At 40.6% G+C, this 18482-nt stretch overlaps 2 protein-coding genes across 4 annotated transcripts; both read left to right on the forward strand.

The window, feature by feature from the left end:
* The first annotated feature begins 4280 nt into the window (after positions 1-4280).
* Positions 4281-14430, forward strand: camk1gb (calcium/calmodulin-dependent protein kinase IGb). 3 transcript variants are annotated; one of them, XM_024005602.2, is made up of 11 exons: positions 4281-4385; positions 6622-6730; positions 10243-10368; positions 10500-10574; positions 10953-11215; positions 11424-11499; positions 11923-12114; positions 12378-12465; positions 12797-13113; positions 13273-13376; positions 13521-14430. In XM_024005602.2, the coding sequence occupies exons 2-10, from the start codon at positions 6645-6647 to the stop codon at positions 13334-13336; spliced, it is 1287 nt and encodes a 428-aa protein (XP_023861370.1). In that variant the 5' UTR covers positions 4281-4385; positions 6622-6644; the 3' UTR covers positions 13337-13376; positions 13521-14430. The 3 variants fall into 3 exon arrangements, with proteins under 3 accessions (XP_023861370.1, XP_023861368.1, XP_023861369.1); XM_024005600.2 differs by lacking the exon at positions 4281-4385 and adding an exon at positions 4464-4961; XM_024005601.2 differs by lacking the exon at positions 4281-4385 and adding an exon at positions 5359-5732.
* A 2097-nt stretch (positions 14431-16527) lies between these two features.
* LOC111976637 (G0/G1 switch protein 2) lies at positions 16528-18472 on the forward strand. Its single transcript, XM_024005627.2, has 2 exons — positions 16528-17272; positions 17527-18472. The coding sequence occupies exon 2, from the start codon at positions 17542-17544 to the stop codon at positions 17878-17880; it is 339 nt and encodes a 112-aa protein (XP_023861395.1). The 5' UTR covers positions 16528-17272; positions 17527-17541; the 3' UTR covers positions 17881-18472.
* The last annotated feature ends 10 nt before the right edge of the window (positions 18473-18482 follow it).

Below are 18482 nucleotides of genomic sequence, written 5' to 3' on the forward strand. Positions count from 1 at the left end.
ATTAAAGGTCTCTTTTCCAAGCTTAAAAGGATAAACATTCAACACATGGGCCAGAAAAGGTTGATACATTGGCAATGTTGTCATCCAGGATGATTTGCTGCGTTCAAAACAACTGGAACAGGGAAATCATATACATATGCAACCAAGGTTAATCCTATTCCACCAAGTAGCCATCTCGTTATGGCTGCGGATAACACTTACATTAATTGCTCTATACCTGCGCACTGTATTACCACATTGTGCACTTGTGAAACAATAGCGGAAGTGCATAACGATGGCGCCCCCAGGCACTTAACAGCAAATCCTCGTTTTGTTAATTCGCCGTAGTTTTACGTTACTTTTTTGTACGGTCATTAGCACAGTATTATCCCAATTTTAGCTTCATAGACACCTGCAATTTAGAAACAACTGAAAGAAGTAGCCTAGATTGTGCTGATTTATTGGCACATTGAACCATATCGCGTGCTCTAGATTTAAAAACTCAGTAGATAGTGCTAAAATAATTAAATGAGAGGGTTTACTCTGCCCAAAATCTGCCTATGTTAAGKAGATCCTTAATTATTAAGGCAAGTGATGAGTTTTGTATGGGGGGCAATGAGAGTGTACTGCTATTTTGATCTAACAGAACTTTCGTAAAGCTTAGGTTTTTAGGAGTGTACTGATAAGTGTGATGCACGTGACATCCTGGCAACTTTGAGAAAGAAAAAAAAACTTTATCGGAGTTGTCCCTGTTGAAATTCGAGACGGTCTAATCATATTCATGAGGCTAGCATCTKATTCTACATTGAATACAGGCGGTTGATGTCAACAACCCTCATCGATTATTCAAACAATGAGTTGTAACCTCTAATCCAAAGTGAGGTATATTTGTCTGGGAGCTTGACAGCCTGCCGTTCCGCTCTGTGGACAACGAATCCCYTTGTTAGGGCGGAGACACAAGCATCTCGTCATTACAGTATATCCAGTATCTCTGATGACCTCATATCTGAATTCTGCGATCTTTATGCATGTTCGCCATTGTTATTAGACAGAGCTACTGCATGAGAGCTACTTCATGTAAAGTGCTGCTTTTCCTTTTGTAAAGGGCATGCAATATGTGATATGCCAAATTTGCTKATCTGTCCATATTAAGATTTCCCCTAATGACAATCAACGCCTAGAGAAATGGAAAGTTTCAATGACAGTGCCCATGGCAACAGCATGAACTAAACCTGTAAACCAGCAAATTAAAGTCCTCAAGCCTGTGAAGCTAAATGGATGTTCTGTATTCACTCCCAGACCAGTTAACTCTTGCTTTAAACCAATATACTGACAGCTTGACAAGCTCAACGGCAATACAAGGATTACAAGRGTGTTTAATATGTTCAAATGTGTTAAAACGTGTTCTGACATTGAACAGGGACATAATCATTTTTGCTGAAATGATTGAATTAATGCTCAATGCATTGCAGTGAAAATGTATAGATGTATTTTTTAATAACATTAATTATTTCAAATTAACCTGTAAATCTTTGAAAATTACAATTAAAATATTGAAAAGAAAATTGATTGTATGCATTATGTTTCTTATTTATACCAATATTCTACTGTATTTTGCCTGCAATTACACATGACTGTGCATTGTTGCTGTGTTTGACATTGCTTTTACTTTGTCTTTGCATAGTGCTATGACAGGTTATCAAATTATCAACACCTGATGGAGATAAGCCTATGAAAGATGAATGTATAAGCCTGTGAAGGGTCAAGTCAAGGGCATGTATGAGCCGCCTCGTGCCCTTCACATCTACAATATGCTGTTTTATACAACAGGTGGGTCTAATCCTGAATGCTGATTGGTTAAAACCTCATTCCAGCCGGTGTCTATTCCACAAGTTACCTCCGGCTAAATCTATGACATTAAAATGCCTATTTACTCTGTTCCATCTAACTGCGCAATCTACTGTCCCATCAACCCAGCCAGGCAATTTATAAACTTGATCTCCACTATAAAAAGCATTTAGACATTATCTCACATTTCTTTAAGACTAACATTTAGTTTTCAACAGCGGAGATTTGTATCTCCGACATTTGCAACTTTGTTTCAATATTCAAATTCGATCGCCAGTTTTCGCATAGTAATGAACGTATCAGGAGTCGAGATCAGACAGACAGACAGGCAGGCAGCGTTTCTCAGCCATTCGAAATCATGAATCAGCYTCATTTTTATGGATATATACAAAGAAATGTCAATAGAAAACAGGTCAAATMAATCAAAGTGCCGCTAGTTTGCAGTCTTTCCATCTTCACTTTGAAGTGATTATGTTAGCTGTGCTGTTGGCTAGCTCCTCTGAACAACAGTGTCCTGACGAGAGCACATTTTCAATGCCAGGTGAAATCGCTCATTGTTATGGATGTATCCAAATAAATTTCACTAGAAAAAGCTTAAACAAATACAAAMACAGCTACGTTGTTTTCTGGCTGCACTGTCTGACGTGACTGTAAATTAGCCGTAGTTAGCTAGCTAGCAGGCAAGGGATAAGAATGTTGTCAGCCAGTATGGCAGTAGAACATTTAGAACGAACGATTGGGTCTCGTCCATAGATACCGAGACTGGGTCGCGTCTCTGGCAACCGAACCGATAGAACGACCAGTCAGCTTCGGTAACAACCCAAGATTTGTGTCGGGACTATATCTTGTGGTAGTAAGAATAAATTCATCCGGCCAAAAATGTTTTATGAAAATATGTAAATCATTATTTGAATATGTTGGTAACCCATTATATAAAAGTGATAACGCCCTCGAAGCCGGTGTTTGGAGGAAATAATGGCACGGTTTGCCGGCCCTCGAGGAAGCGCCAATATATCCTCCTAACACCGGTTTCTCTGACATTGTCATTTAAATAATTCACACTAAGGTCATCAACAACTTGCTGGCATCCTGTTCCTTGAGGGAGTGCTGTGCTTGCATTATGCATGTTGACACATGATAGCTTAATACAAAACACTTTAAAAAGGTATAAAACTTGATACATGCTGAAACATGAGGTGATAGCGGCGGATGAATGGCATGACAACGGGCCTCAGGATCTCGTCATGGTATCTCTGTGCATTCAAATTGCCATCGATAAAATGCAATTGTGTTCGTTGTCCATAGCTTATGCCTGCCTGCCCATACCATAACCCCATCGCCACCATGGGGTACTCTGTTCACAACGTTGACATCAAATCTGAAATGTAAAAAATMTCATCAGCAAATGATGCTTCTTCATCCATGAAGAACACACTTCTCCAGCATGCCAGTGGCCATCAAAGGTGAGTATTTGCCCACTGAAGTAGGTTACGACTGCAAACTTCAGTCTGGTCAAGACCCTGGTGAGGACTACGAGCATGCGGGTGAGATTCCCTGAGACGGTTTCTGATAGTTTGTGCAGAAYTCCTTCGGTTGTGCAAACCCACAGTTTCATCAGCTGTCCGGGTGGCCGTTCTCAATTCTTTAAAGCGACGTTGGAAGTGGCTTATGGTAGAGAAATGGCAAAAGCTCTAGTGGAGCATGCCAATTGCACGCCTCCCTCAAAACTTGAAACATCTGTGGCGTTGTGTGACAAATCAGCTCATTTAAGAGTGGCCCTTTATTAATCCCAGCACAAGCTGCACCTGTGTAATYATCATTCTGTTTAATCATCTTGATATGCCACACTTGTCAGGTGGATGGATTATCTTGGCAAATGAGAAATGGTCGCTAACAGGGATGTAATTTGTGCACAAAATGTGAAATATCAAAAGAGAAATAAGCTTTTTGTGGGTATGGAACATTTCTGTGATWTTTTATTTCAGCTCATGAAACCAACACTTTACGTGTTGCATTTATATTTTTGTTCAGTATAGATGCAAGCATCAATAGCAAAATACTTGGTCAACATGTACATTATGTCACCTTGATGAAAAGTGATACAGTATATCCTAACACTGTCCTATTGCAARGAATAGGCTACTGCACATGTACGTGTGAAAATAAAAATGTAAAGATCTAAAGATACAATATGTACATTTAACAGCCTGACCCTGCCACGTTGTGACTGATGGATGGAACAATAACCAATTTGACAAAAAATGGTCCCAGTATTTCTTTTCAAATCTATAAACAACAACATGACGTTAGAGCGAAAGGACACATAGTGATTGATGACTATCACTGCACTGCTCAATAAATGAACCCCTGTGACATCTCCGCACCGGGCCCCTCCCTCCCCGAGCCGTTAACGGGGATGTAACTGCGCGCTCTAATCTCTGACCTGAAAAAACTAGTTATTTCCGTGGCTACGGACACGGTAATCTGTCCAGTCCTCAACGAGGTTTTGGCAGGAGAGTCAGAGAAGAGCTACCTTCAGCACCTACAGTATCTCACTGGTAAGTCAAAGAGAAATGCGCTCCGCCAGGGTAGACTTAACTGCCTCCAGGGTAGGTCTATCTCATTCATGGAAGTCGGTCCATTTGTGCTTCTCGGTCTGAATTGAAYGATTGCTGCCACGTCCTAGAATATAGCTGGTGGGTTTTCATATTAAAAAGGTAGTTTCAACATAATATTTTTTTGCCTAATGATAGGCTATTCTGCGCGTGGATGACATTCAGATCAAAAAGGTCCATAGACGTACAACTCAAGTTAAATAATGTATCTGTAAAAACATTTTTGAGATTGTATTACAATCAGAAAAGTGTAAAATAAGATGTTTTTAACAGGCTAATTCGAGTGATTGCGCAGGTGATGCTGCAGCCAACTTGGTCCATCGAGGGGCTTTGAGTGCACAGAAAAAAACACTGGATGRGGGACGTCCCAGCGAATGTCGGTGTTTAAATACAAAAGAACACTCCGTCCTCTCGCATTTTCCCACGGCGTTTTCTACCAGTGTTGTCCTTGCATTGGCCGGACTGCCTGCATCCCTAAAGGCAAAACTACCTGTGGCTTGAGTTGTTATAAACTTTCAGGTAAGGCAGTCCAGCTTTAAAGACACCATCTGAGAACTGTCTTTAAAGTTTAAACTTACCAATAATTTAAACTAGCCTAAAGTGATGATCAATAGATTTACAACATCGTTTAGAGATTTTTTGTCTGATAGCAAGGATTGATACTAAGGATTTTATACTCTGTATTTATTTAATTCTGGGGGAAATACTCATTATATTGTATTCTGGAATTGTGTGTACCATAACAGATGTCTGAAGCTGCATATCTATCTTATGACGTGGTGTAATTCTATGTTTACACTGAACACTGTATTGTTCCATGGATGTACTGAACCTGCATTGATCTGGAAGTACTGATGTTGCTGCTTGTGCTGTATAATGCCCACATAATGACAACACATTGATGTGGGTAGACAGAGGACTTTACAYTGTGATGTCAGGGAGACAAAGGAATAAAAGCATGACAGCTGGCTGTGGGAGAGAGACTGAGAGGGACCAGACAGGGACAGAGCTTAAATCTTTTATCATAGTTGGTAGTAGCCAGAATTCTAGACATGAGAGAAATTGAATAGTTATTCAACATTTTGGCTTTAGCATATACTTTAAACAAATATATCTTATGCTTGTCATGTGGCTACTGTATTACCTGACTGAGTGACAGATTTTACAGATAATTTGTCTGACAGTCTTAACAGGTTCAGAGCAGTTTTCATTTGTCTATCATGGTTTTGTCTATTTGGATATCAATGGAACGGACTTCCAAAGAAGATAGTTGGGAAGGAAATGTGAGAGGTAGTGATGTCAAATTTGCTTCATACTTTCAAGATTGTTCCCTTTGTTTGTCTAGTTTCACATAGGAAAATCATCTTGCTTGTTTGTTACCATGTTCAGGATATTGTTTTTTTTTGGTCTAACAGCTACACTTTATTTCCCAAGGGTTGTTTTACATGTAGAAATTGATTGTTAATTCTGTCAAGTGCTCTGTTCCATAAATGATTGAATCCTGTCCTTGGCTTGGTTGGCCTCTTACACTGTGACTATTCCTGGCAAGGTCAGGGTCTACAGATCAGAAGTTTGTAATCTCTTATATAACGGAAACGAGGCAAAGCTACAGGGTAACTTGGCTGCATAAACTAGGCCTAGCATAGCASTAATCTTTCCCAAACAGTTTTGGTTGATCAGCCAAGTTACCTAATTCAGAACAGCAAKAAAAAAAAATACGTCAGCTAACCTCTGTAGATATTGCATCTACAGCTGGTTTGGATGTTCACTCTGAGTTCATCTCAGAGTAATAGAGAATAATGGATGCTCAAGGACTTTACCATTGTCTGTCTATGTCAATCATCTCTCAATCAGATAACTAATGATTTAGCAGCCTTGTTAGACAGACAGCGGTGTCAGACTGTCTGGCATTATGGTGTGCTGTACACGGGCCAATGGAATACAGATCTGTTTAACATTGTGTGGCTGCAGACAATGTGTTCATTTCTCATGACTCTGGGAAATGTCATAATCCAATAGTACATTGTGAGAGTATGGGTGTGGATACAGAAATTATTATTTTGGGGTTTCGCAATAGAACTGCAGAACATATGTGAGTAGGAATCTAGGCATCATTATTATACTCGATTCTGAAAACTGGTGTTTAATGACATTCCTCTGTTTTTTCCCATTGTTACAGAAATCCCTTTTAAAGAAGCAGACATGGGTCGTAAAGAAGCCGAATTTGACTGGAAGAAGACCACTGACAACATTCAGGAGGTGTTTGACTTCATGGAGGTTCTTGGATCGTAAGTACAGCCCACACCCACKTACCTACCAAAGGACATTTTTTCCTGCCTCATTAGAACATGCATGTGACCTCATTGAGGAAAGAGAGAGCGACCCTCATGACTATCCACTGGCTGAGGTGCATATCATGCAGTAGGTTTGATTGGATTACCATGAGACCTACTTTACAGGTAGGTGTCTTAAAGACAAGTCACTGTGGCAGCGCTGAGGGTATCAGTCCTAGACCTTCTGATAACATCTGGTACATCAGATGGCTCATCAGATCATTGACAAAATGGCCAATAGAAGTCGTCTATGGAGCCATCTTTTGCTTGATATTCATTCAGTTTCAAATCCAAAACTGGATTTTGATTGTCTTTGGTACAATCTTGACAAAATTCCACAAGAACTCTTCAAAGATTTTTCCCCCAGACGTTTTTGATGGCGTTGTAGAAAATGTGAGTTATTGTAACCAGTTGTGTAAAGTACTTTACGTAAAAATACTTTAAAGTACTACTRAAGTAGTTTTTTGGGGGTATCTGTACTTTACTATTGATATTTTAGAATTTTTTTACTTTTACTTAAAAAATTATTTTACTCCATACATTTTCCCTGACCCCCAAAAGTACTTGTTACATTTCGAATGCTTAGCAGGACAGGAAGATGGTACAATTCACAAACTTATCAAGATAACATCCCTGGTTATCCCTACTGCCTCTGATCTGGCAGACTCACTAAACACAAATGTTTTGTTTGTGAATTATGTCTGAGTGTTGGAGTGTGCCCTGGCTATTCGTAAATTWAAAAAACAAGAAAATCGTGCCGTCTGGTTTGCTTAATACAAGGAATGTGAAATTATTTTATACTTTTGATACTTACAGTAAGTATATTTTAGAAATTYCATTTACTTTTGATACTTAATTATATTTAAAAGCAAATACTTTTAGACTTTTACTCAAGTAGTATTTTACTGGGTGACTTTTACTTGTAGTTTTCTATTAAGTTATCTTTACTTTTACTCAAGTATGACAGTTGGGTACTTTTCCCACCACTGACTGTAACTAAGTAATTTGAGTAAATGTAACTAACAYTTTCAAACTATTTAGATAGTTTGTGTTGGATAAATATTTTATATGTGCATTGATTTTGCACCAGTCAAAATAGCCTCATTTTAGTGTGTCAACCACCATGACTTAATCCATGGGGTCAATCAAATGTTCTTGACTGAGCTGTCCTGTCTTACTGAAACTGTCATGTTGAGAGGCTTAGGAAGCGGTGGTGGTGGATAATGAATCTGGGGCTGGGCCAGAGGTAAATTAAGGTGTGTAGGCTACTGCTGCCTAGAGGTCTGACGTCACTGTACTGTGGGAACACAGACTTGGCTGGACCGAGGATTGGATATGCAGATAAGAGAGGAAGCCATGTAGACGAACAACATTTGTGTGAACACATGTTTTGGAGAACATCGCCTCTTAACTAAGAAGGGATGTTCTTTTGGAATTTTCCTGAATGGAATCTTGATGTTAAAGGCAAAAATGTATGGCAGAATGAAGGCAAGTTTACTTATTGTTGCATGATAAGTGATGTAGGTGTAACTTGTTCTCAGCAGAGACCTACTTCAAAAAGTGGCAGATCACATCTGGGGAAAATATCACCAAACAGAAACGTATAAAACAAGTAAAATATAGTGAAAGCATACCGCAAGTATAAAAGTAGCATTATTTTCTCAGAATTATACAACTCTCTTCTCTTAGGGCAGGGTGATAGCTTTGCCTAGTCAGGAGGGGTTAACTTTGTTCTGCTGGTGTCAGGCTAAGGGTGATCAGGTGAAGGGCAGACTGACACTGATAATCTTTCTCTCAGATTGGAATAAGGATCAATGAGCAGAAAGAACAGGTAAACGGATGGAGAAAGCTTGGACAGGTGCTCTATAGATCCGATTACTGTACTGTGAAACACGTGTATGTAAACCAATCTCTTGTTTCCTCTCTATAGGCCTAATTTATTTCATTAGCATGCACACACAGAGTGGTTTCTAGACTACGGTGCTTGACGATAAACATATCACCCTAACAAATGAGCGCAGAGCAGTCCCTACTGTATTTCCTTCTTATGTTCCATCACAAGGATCTATCTCGGGGAATTAGGGAGATCCATTGGATGAGGCTTTATAAAGCCGAAACCCACAGAACACAACAAAAACACAGTCTAGTTTCCTGGCAATCTGACATACAGTACAGCACAGAGGCTTGCAGTCTGTTGTTACACACCCGTCTCTCATGTAGATATCATCCCTATCCTGATCGTGGCTTATTTCAGCAGTTAATGGTGTATTCTGTCTGTCTTTTGTGTTTTCAAACTGTACATGAGGAGACAACAAGCTGACAACAAGTCTGACAACAAGCTTACTAATAGCTGTCTTGCATCCCAATTAATTTCCACGGATGCTGTTTGATTGATAATATCCCTTGTGGGTCATAAGGAGAATCATGGGGTTCTCTGGGAGAAGATGCTGTGTAGTTTGGGAGAACATAAAGACGTCAGCATGTCTGACTTACGTCCTGGGGCCTACCTCTGTGCTCCATTTGAATTTAATGAGACAATGTGAGATAGTGTGAGACACAGCTGTCATAATAACTCTGCCTGCGTCCATGCTGTAAGACACGTTGGGACTTGGGACTGTCTGCTGCAGTTGAAGCAATCTCTGCTAATTATCTTTAGAATTAAGTTAGTTCAATCATTTAACCTTGCAGTGCTCTCATCTTGCATATGTGTTCCTTTATACCTTCTTCAGTGGCGTAACCCAACAAAAAGGGGGCAGCACTTTTGGGGTACAGTGTCTTCTGTCAGCCTCGCTCTCCAGGTTGTGTATGATCCAATATATGATCTGGCCGCTGCTTGGGGTAGAGGTCTATTTGTGATGTCTGCATATGCTCCGTTTGTCCACACCTCAAGCCTGCCTGCCAGTTTCTGTTGCGTAAGGGATAATCAGGCTAATSCCAGACAATGCGGAAGATAGCTCGGAAACTGTAGAGAACACTAAATTGAGTGAGCCCTTAAGCCACTCAATCCCGTCTTATAGGCCTTAATAGGACCTTTTTCCACAGTATTCTGTTTTGATATCCTGCACCTCTCTCTGCTCTAAAATCAAAGGGTGCATGTAGGCCACCTGATACCCGAAGAACAATAGAAAACATCAACGGTGTATTGCAAACATTTATAACCTACTGCAGGTCCACGATAACTGTAGCCTACATCACAGCAAAATGTAGCAATTTTGATGAAATTACAGAAAAAGAGAAGATTAATGTCAGAAAATACATCTCAGTATCTCATTTCACATACAGTATCACCTCAGTTTTATAACATCACGCCCATGAGGGCCTGACTAACGGTGCCCTTCATATTTTCTTATGGAAAATGTCAGTCTTCCTAATAGGGTAATAAGCTGATTTCCCAGATCCTATGTAGTAATTGCACTATTATAATAATGGAACCAACCCTTTACCTATGTGTTTGTGTGTTCATCCAGGGGGGCGTTCTCCGAGGTGTTCATGGTGAAGGAGAGGAAGACAGGCAAGCTGTTTGCCATGAAGTGTGTGAAGAAGAAGCAGAAGAGTATTCAGAATCTGGAGAATGAGATTGCCGTGTTGAGAAAGTAGGAGTTCAAAACGTTCAATTATCATTCAGCCCCATTCCAAATTGGATGACTCTTCCATACAGCTACTGTATGTTTCATTGTATTTTCATCTCACATTCTAAAAATTACCTATATTTTCTCACTCCCAGGATCAAACACGATAACGTTGTTGGGTTGGAGGATTTCTATGAAAGTCGCTCTCATTACTACCTTGTCATGCAACTGTAAGTTCAACATGTTTTACCTTCTATTACAGTAGAATGTAGAAAATATTATGATAGTTATTTCCTATAAAACCCTTGTGTACACAGAAACTCCACAAATAATAGTTATTGCCCATTGCTTTAATGACAGCCACAATGTTCTGCCTGTCTGAGTMTGGGATCAGACAGCAACTTAGCACTCAAGTCACATGGAGAAGCATAATGCTGAATGTTCCCAATGCTGAGCCTGAACATGAGCAGAAGCTCATGGATAGAAGAGCATATGTCATCCACAAATGTTAGGCTGAGCAATGTTTCCGACAATCAGTTCATGGTTAAGGTTAGGTTGAGTCAGCTTTAAGGGCTCAAGGTTAATGGCTGTTGTTGTTCTCCCGGTAGCGTTGCTGGGGGTGAGCTGTTTGACCGTATCCTGGACCGGGGGATGTACTCAGAGAAGGATGCCAGCAGGGTCATCCAACAGGTGCTCCAGGCTGTACAATACCTCCATCAGAATGGCATCGTACACCGTGACCTCAAGCCGGAGAACCTGCTGTATTACAGCCAGGATGAGAGCTCCAAGATCATGATCAGTGACTTTGGCCTGTCCAAGATGGAGGACAACGGTGTCATGTCCACAGCCTGCGGCACTCCAGGATATGTGGGTAAGGAAGGAGACGTTTGGCCTCTACGGATAATTAACTGTGTGTATGGGTGATACACTGGGTCAGAAGAACCACACTCAAACACATAAGGGAGACAACAAAGACATTACAAAACCTAATAACCTGTCAAATACCATACAACACTAGTTGAGGTAAATGAACTGAACTTGGAGAATTGTTCTTACTTACTCTGTTTCCCAACCTCCAGCCCCTGAAGTCTTGGCCCAGAAACCCTACAGCAAGGCAGTGGACTGCTGGTCTATTGGAGTCATCACCTATATCCTGTGAGTATTGCTCWCATTGATGACCTCCAGATATGTCAATATTGGACCAGGTCTCTCTTGGAAAAGAGATGTTATCTCATTGAGAAAAAACGGTATAAATAGGGTAAAATAAAAAAAGATATAGTCTACTGTAAGGTATAGTTGATTGCATGTAAAGACTATGTATCTGACCAGGTCTTTGCAGGCAAGAGTGCATTTTTGGTTTTCAAGCTCGTTAGTCTAATCAAGGGTTATCTTTAGCATGATGAAGGCATAGTCATGCTAATTCATTAGTGGCACTGGGCCGTTCCCTCAACATATACTGTTACAGTGGTGGAGTTAGAGCTCCACCTTGTGGACATTTAACACAGAGACAAACACACACACACATTATCATTTCGTAAAGACACAAACTTACACAGCATTATTATTTGGTTTCTCTAGTCTCTGTGGATATCCCCCATTCTATGAGGACACTGAGACGCGACTGTTCTCTAAGATCATGAAGGCACAGTACGAGTTTGACTCTCCCTTCTGGGATGACATCTCTGAATCAGCCAAAGATTTTATCCGCAACATGATGCAGAAGAACCCGAAGATGCGCTTCACTACAGAGCAGGCTCTCAGGCATCCCTGGTGAGTGTCATGATCAACAACATTATTGCTTCATCTATTTTGTCTGTAACATCTACAACAACATATTCTCTGTGGTGTCCAGTGTGAGGTGTWTTCAGGCTAGCCTGGAAACAGTTTCAGTTTCAATGACAGGAATGCCAGACTGAATTAGTGAGCTGAAACAAAGGTGAAATATAGCAGGATTTAGTCTAGATTACGTGGCTAGATTCAAGCTTAAACCTGTCAGGAGATTACAATGTTCTTTTCGGTTGTCTCTCRTTCAGGATCATTGGAAATACAGCACGGAGCCAGGATATTTACCACTCTGTCAGTGTACAGATCCAGAAGAACTTTGCCAAGACCAAGTGGAAGGTGAGCCTTCCTCCCATACRGCTCAGAAAGGGTTCTGGCTCTCTCCCCCATTTAAGACATAATCCCAGTGTGTTGTTTGTGTGTACGACACATCTGATCTCTTTCCTGATTAAGGGCCATGAAATACTGTAAACATCTAGGTGTTATTCAACATCTCTGATTACTCATAATCAAGTCAATATCAAGACCACTATAAAACTTCTATGCCCAAGCTTTTCCCAAATAAAAGCATATCGCCTCACTCATGATGATGGCTATCACCATGGGAGCGCATACAGTACTTTTTCTCTTAGCATGTTTCTCATCAACTGTTGTCGGTGTGTCGTTACAGCAAGCCTTTAACGCCACCGTGGCCATCAATCACATGAAGAAGCTGCAGCTGGCCCACTCTGAGCTGGTGGTCAAGGCGCAGACCCTCAACATGCCTACCATCCAGGTTATCGACGTTTCCTCCCCCGCCAATTCCCACAACCCCCTGGATCCCGATAGGCTGGAACCCAAAGGGAACCAAATTACCCTACCAATCAGCTCCAGAGACACGAAGAGCCACCAGCCCTTAAAGATCAGCCAAAGCGAGCCGGCACACGCCCATACCCTCGCAGAGACGGGCAAATACGCCTACCACTCTGAGCCTGCGAACCTTAATACGTAAGGACTAACCCGAACTCCCATATTTTCCTAAAAAGACAACTAGCCTCCATTCACTGTGCCTGAATGACCATTAAACAGTGGGGAATTTCCCAGATTTAGCCTTTGCACCATCCTCTGTAACTATCTGATGGYTGACTTTGCGTCCCCTTGTTTTAGGTACAGGGCAACGGCCAACCGCAATGGCCAAGTTCTCCAGACTGGAGTGTGCTCTGTCATGTGAAGGATCTTTGGAAGGACTTTGCGTGGAATTTTTTTACTAGGTAAATATTGAARTATTACACATTACTCTTTATTTTAGTGCTGTAACGAGGTTGCGTTATGGTAGCTTATTTCTTATTAGTAATAGATATAGATCATCTGAAGGTGGGATTGTGTTTGACTAACTGTGTGTCCCTCCTCTCAAGGTCAGTCAGCTGACTTGGTCATGTCTGATTCCTTCCTGTGGGCCAGCCCAGGCACTGATACTGACAAGTGGATTCTCAGGATGGCCAGTGAGATCCAGAATCCGCCCGGGTTTCTGAAAATAATTCTGAACAGTGCCTAGAAACCTCCTTGAACACATTCTGGACATACTGTACACCGACAGACGTTCACACACATACATGTATATAACAAGGTATTCCATGATGTCCAGAATCCCAGGGAAGAGGGGCACTATGCTCACTAGGGACTGGGCGATGTATGTATTATACCATGGAGAAACAATTATTCACATAAGAATTTGTGTTAATTTGTGTTGATGTCAGGGAAAGGTTTGTTTGCGTCATGATGCGATGTGGTGATGCGATGTGGAGCAAAGTTGAAAGTTGAAAGACAGCTAAAGAAGAAATAGGCCTACTGTGTACATGACTATAAGACTGATTTAAGTGGTTGTGCTGTTCCATGGTGTGGAGAGATGTTCGAAACAGAAMGCAGGTTTTGAGGTGGAATATATGACCAAGCAGGATTTTATCACTGGTGGGGGAAGTTGATGGGGAGCATTGAGTAACTAAACAATAGTGGTATCCATGTGCTTACTGTCAACTCATTACCAGTGTAAATACCACTCTTAATGACTTGCCAACTCACCAGCACTCATATTAACGAAAGTTGAGATTGTAAATCTAATTTATCCTTGTGCTGAAGAGATTTGGATAATATTATTATGATTCTATTACTGTATTGATAATATTATGTCTCCTTTTAATACAAGGAGGTGAGTTGCTTCTGTCCCAAGCTCAGCGGAGCTTGCTGTTGGTGTTTTGTAAATATTCTAGATTGGGGGMTTTTTCTCTGTAGCTTCATTGTAAATAAATAAAATATGTACACAAACAATCCTATGTCTTTGCTTTTTTCCCCTCTCTCTACGCTCGGTCACGTGACGCAATTCACTGACCTAGATCAGGGCTTCCAAACTTTTTTCCCCAGCACCCCTTATAAATCTGTTATTGAGATAGCCTATATTAAATAGACCACCAGCTTGATTTAGTTTAATCTGAAGTCTCAGAATAGATCATACACTATGGTCGGCTGAGCTGCAGGGGATAACACCAGGGGTTATTGATGAGACTGGATCAATGGCTTAGCCAGATAACTTCATATTATGAAACAAGTCTATAAAGAGGTGTACACATTCTTATTGTTAAATTAGCTAAACCCACTCACTTGGCTAAACTATAATTAAGCAATAAGGCCCGGGGGGGTATATGGCCAATATACCATGGCTAGGGGCTGTTCTTATGAGCAACGCYGAGTGGCCATATACTGCAAACTCCCAAGGGGCCTTATTTCTATTATAAACTGGTTACCAACGTAATTAGAACAATACGTTTGTTTTTTGTTATACCAGTGGTATACGGTCTGATATAACACGGCTTTCAGCCAATCAGCATTCAGGGCTCGAACCACCCAGTTTATAATTAGTAATTAATTAGTAATTAATTTCACAGGGGCTACAAGTGAAGGAGAAAGTGGTACAGCAGCAATACAGGACACTTCTTTTATCAGAAAACACATATGAAAGATGTTATTTGTCCCTATTACACTGTCCACCAAATCCCCCTTTTAAGGTAGCTAGCTAATGCAATGTGAAAGTACTTTTTCCTCTCATGTGGTACAGATGAGAAGGTCCTCACATGAGTACTACATGCAGCGTGTTAGCTTTCTTACCCACCCACCCGTCCACCCCACCAACCACAAGATAGTTGACTTGGAGCACAGATAGCCGAGACAGATTGCCTATTCAGGCAAAAGAGCGTGGCACAGAACCCAGAAATATGGGGCAAAGGTCCCCAAACAGTCTAGCAGTTTTCCTAAAGTAGCAAACATGCCAGTCCAAAGCCACAGCTTACTGAAACAGGGAGTCTGTGTAGTCAGTGTGGTTCTCACCTCACACGTAATGGTCTTCCTGAAAGCGTAATTGCAGTCATATTACGCACCATCACTTCAAGGAAGTTTGCCATGGTCAAGAACCAGAATGAGGGGAAAGGTTGAGTCTACTTTGCAAATGGCATGATAATACAGAACATGAGTGGGAATCCCAGGATTCCAGATCGTGGTATGTGACAATGGTATTTTATAGTGGACTTTACAACCTTGGTCTGACTGGCAGTCACATTTTGAAGAATGTGAGTGAGACTGGAGTGTGAAAAGTAGCCTGTTTAACAGTCATCAAGGTCTGAAAATGTGACACGTATTTTATTATTGCCATTTCAGTATTGCCGAAATGACAACACATGGTACTCTGTGACTAGTGACCAGATTATTTCACAACAGAACCAGACGACTGCCTTCCTCCTCTTGTCCTGCTTTGGGAAATCATGTCAAAGGGCATGGTGCTTCGCTCGCTCGCTCGCACACACACACACACACACACACACACGCTTATCTAGAGCAACTTACAGGGGCAATTAGGGTTAAGTGACAACACTGGACATAAACCAACCAACCACACATGATGGTCAATGTTCAGCAATATGTGTAGTGTTAGTCTTAGCTCTCTTTATTCTTCATTGTGMAGTTGTCAATTCCCTAATATAAAATAATAGTAGACATGTTGCAAAGACTCAGGAGATAGAGTATTGGAAGTGGGTTCAGGTCGAGCATAGCTACTGCTGGTATTTGTCTTATTGTTTCACAAAATACAAGTTTCACTCTTAGGATTAACTATCTGCCTAGTTCAACTTCAAAGTTTTGCAGGTAGATGAGACCCACAAAATGGGTCAGATTTTCACCTTTGACATAATTTGACTTTCTTTATTTGATGACACATCAGCAAACATTGGACTGCATTGTAGAACTTACACTCATTGCACTGTTTAGAAGCAGCAAGATTGATGGGTTTCTGTAGTTGTATGAAGTAGCATCATAGACTATCACGCTGACTAGATAGTGGCTGATGAGTGATGAATGCTTTTCACGTTATAAGACTGCAGTAATATAGTAGCCTATACAGCACTACTACACTTATTAAAGATGCATTCCGGGATCCTAAGCACTTACAAATCTGTAACATATTGTACGAATTGGAATTTGTAACATATTGTACGAATTGGAATTTGTAACATATTGAACGAATTGGAATTTGTAACATATCATACGAATTGTATCCTAAGCACTTACAAATTTGTAACATATTGTACGATTGGAATTTGTAACATATTGAACGAATTGCATAACAACTAAAAATGTCAGGACGTAKCATATCCTACGAAATGGATGATGTACAGTTTTCGGGGACCGTTTTGGCTTGTGAGCACTACTTTCAAAACAACTGGCTGAAATGATACAAAACCTCTACAAAACCACACAATTGTACCTCTGTTTCATGACTAAAACACATGTAACTCACGTGATATTACTTGCACAATATATTTTGGCAAGATGGGTTTTTTTCAGTGACCTTGCCTTTGTACCGACTCTTGGCTGTTTCCAAAACAACCCTGGACAAATGCCATTATAGAGTGCATCAGATATTGAAGACATTGACTCAAAGCAGTTGACTCCAACACTGCACTTCCTCAACACCCATCATCATGAATATTCATAATTTGACACTTTGTGGGAGTTGATGTGGATCTCATTGTGTATAAAACCCAGCACCTCTCATTGCATCTTTGCTTGGGGATGCTTGACTAAGACGAAATCTAAGGAAAGCATTTAACAGGTCCCTATACACGTAAGTACATTTAAATATTTTCAGCTCTGTTCTGTGCAGTCTTCATTCAATCTTATTCAGAATTGAAAAGTGTAATCTACATTGTCTGAATATTTTAGATATTATCAGTGATATATTATTTAATGCATTATGATTATCATAAAATGTACAGCGGTCAGTACAAATAATAACGCTAATTCGTTTTAGTTTAATTACCACATTTGCAGAGCCATTAAACAGCCTATTAATTATGACATTTCCTTTTCCCTCAATAGACTGAACTTAAGACAATGGAGACCATAAACGAGATCATTCCATTCGCTAAGGAGATGCTGAGCCAGAGGCCCAGTCGAGGCATGATGAAGGTGTACCTGCTGGGCTCTACCCTGGCGTTGTTTGGAGTGGTCGGTGGGCTGGTGGAAACGGTCTGCATGCCATTTTGTGAACAGGAGCCATTAGACGAGGAAATGATCAAGCTGATCACAGAGGAGAAGAAGAGGCAAATGCTGGAGCCAGAGATAACCACTATCGAGCCTGATGTTGTGGATGAGTTGCAAACGGAGATTGATGCTAAGAAGCCACTGGAAGGTCGTCAGAGGAGGGCYTCTATCAGGTCACATGCCTGTTGAAGATGCACTGCAACACCCTCTCATGTTACACACACTAATGAAACCAACACTCAGAACACAAAATGTGGTGAAATAAGCTGTCAACCAGGCAATCAAAAGAGATTGCACTTGGTGATTTTTGTCATGATAATTTGGCCATGTTTAGGGACCCCTTGACTTATTATTAATGAGAAGAGAAGAGGCTGAATGGATGGATGGACGGACGGATGCAACAACAAGCTACAGTGATGACTGGCTGCTGGGCAGCAGAAGCTCTGTGACTGATTGAGAATTTGTATTTTCTTTTGGCTTCCTAATAAACCTATTTTAGGTTACCACTGGGTCATGAACTGGTTAATGTCAAACAGTGCTGTGAGTAGTCTACTGTAGCCTATCTAATTATGTATATAAACCCTCGACTGTTTTAAAGCCACTGCACAGCTATTTTTGTACTCCATTGTAAAAATATTTTGGAAGCTATAGAAATGCATTTATAAATGTGTACATTCGTTTTTGCTAAGTATATTCTATTACATATACATTGATGCATACATTTCAATTGTATTATGTGAACTGAACATAAAAACAAAAAATAAAGACATTAATAAAAACATTTTCCTTAA

The sequence above is a fragment of the Salvelinus sp. IW2-2015 genome, linkage group LG17 (assembly GCF_002910315.2).
Source record: "Salvelinus sp. IW2-2015 linkage group LG17, ASM291031v2, whole genome shotgun sequence".
Taxonomy (NCBI): Eukaryota; Metazoa; Chordata; class Actinopteri; order Salmoniformes; family Salmonidae; genus Salvelinus; species Salvelinus sp. IW2-2015.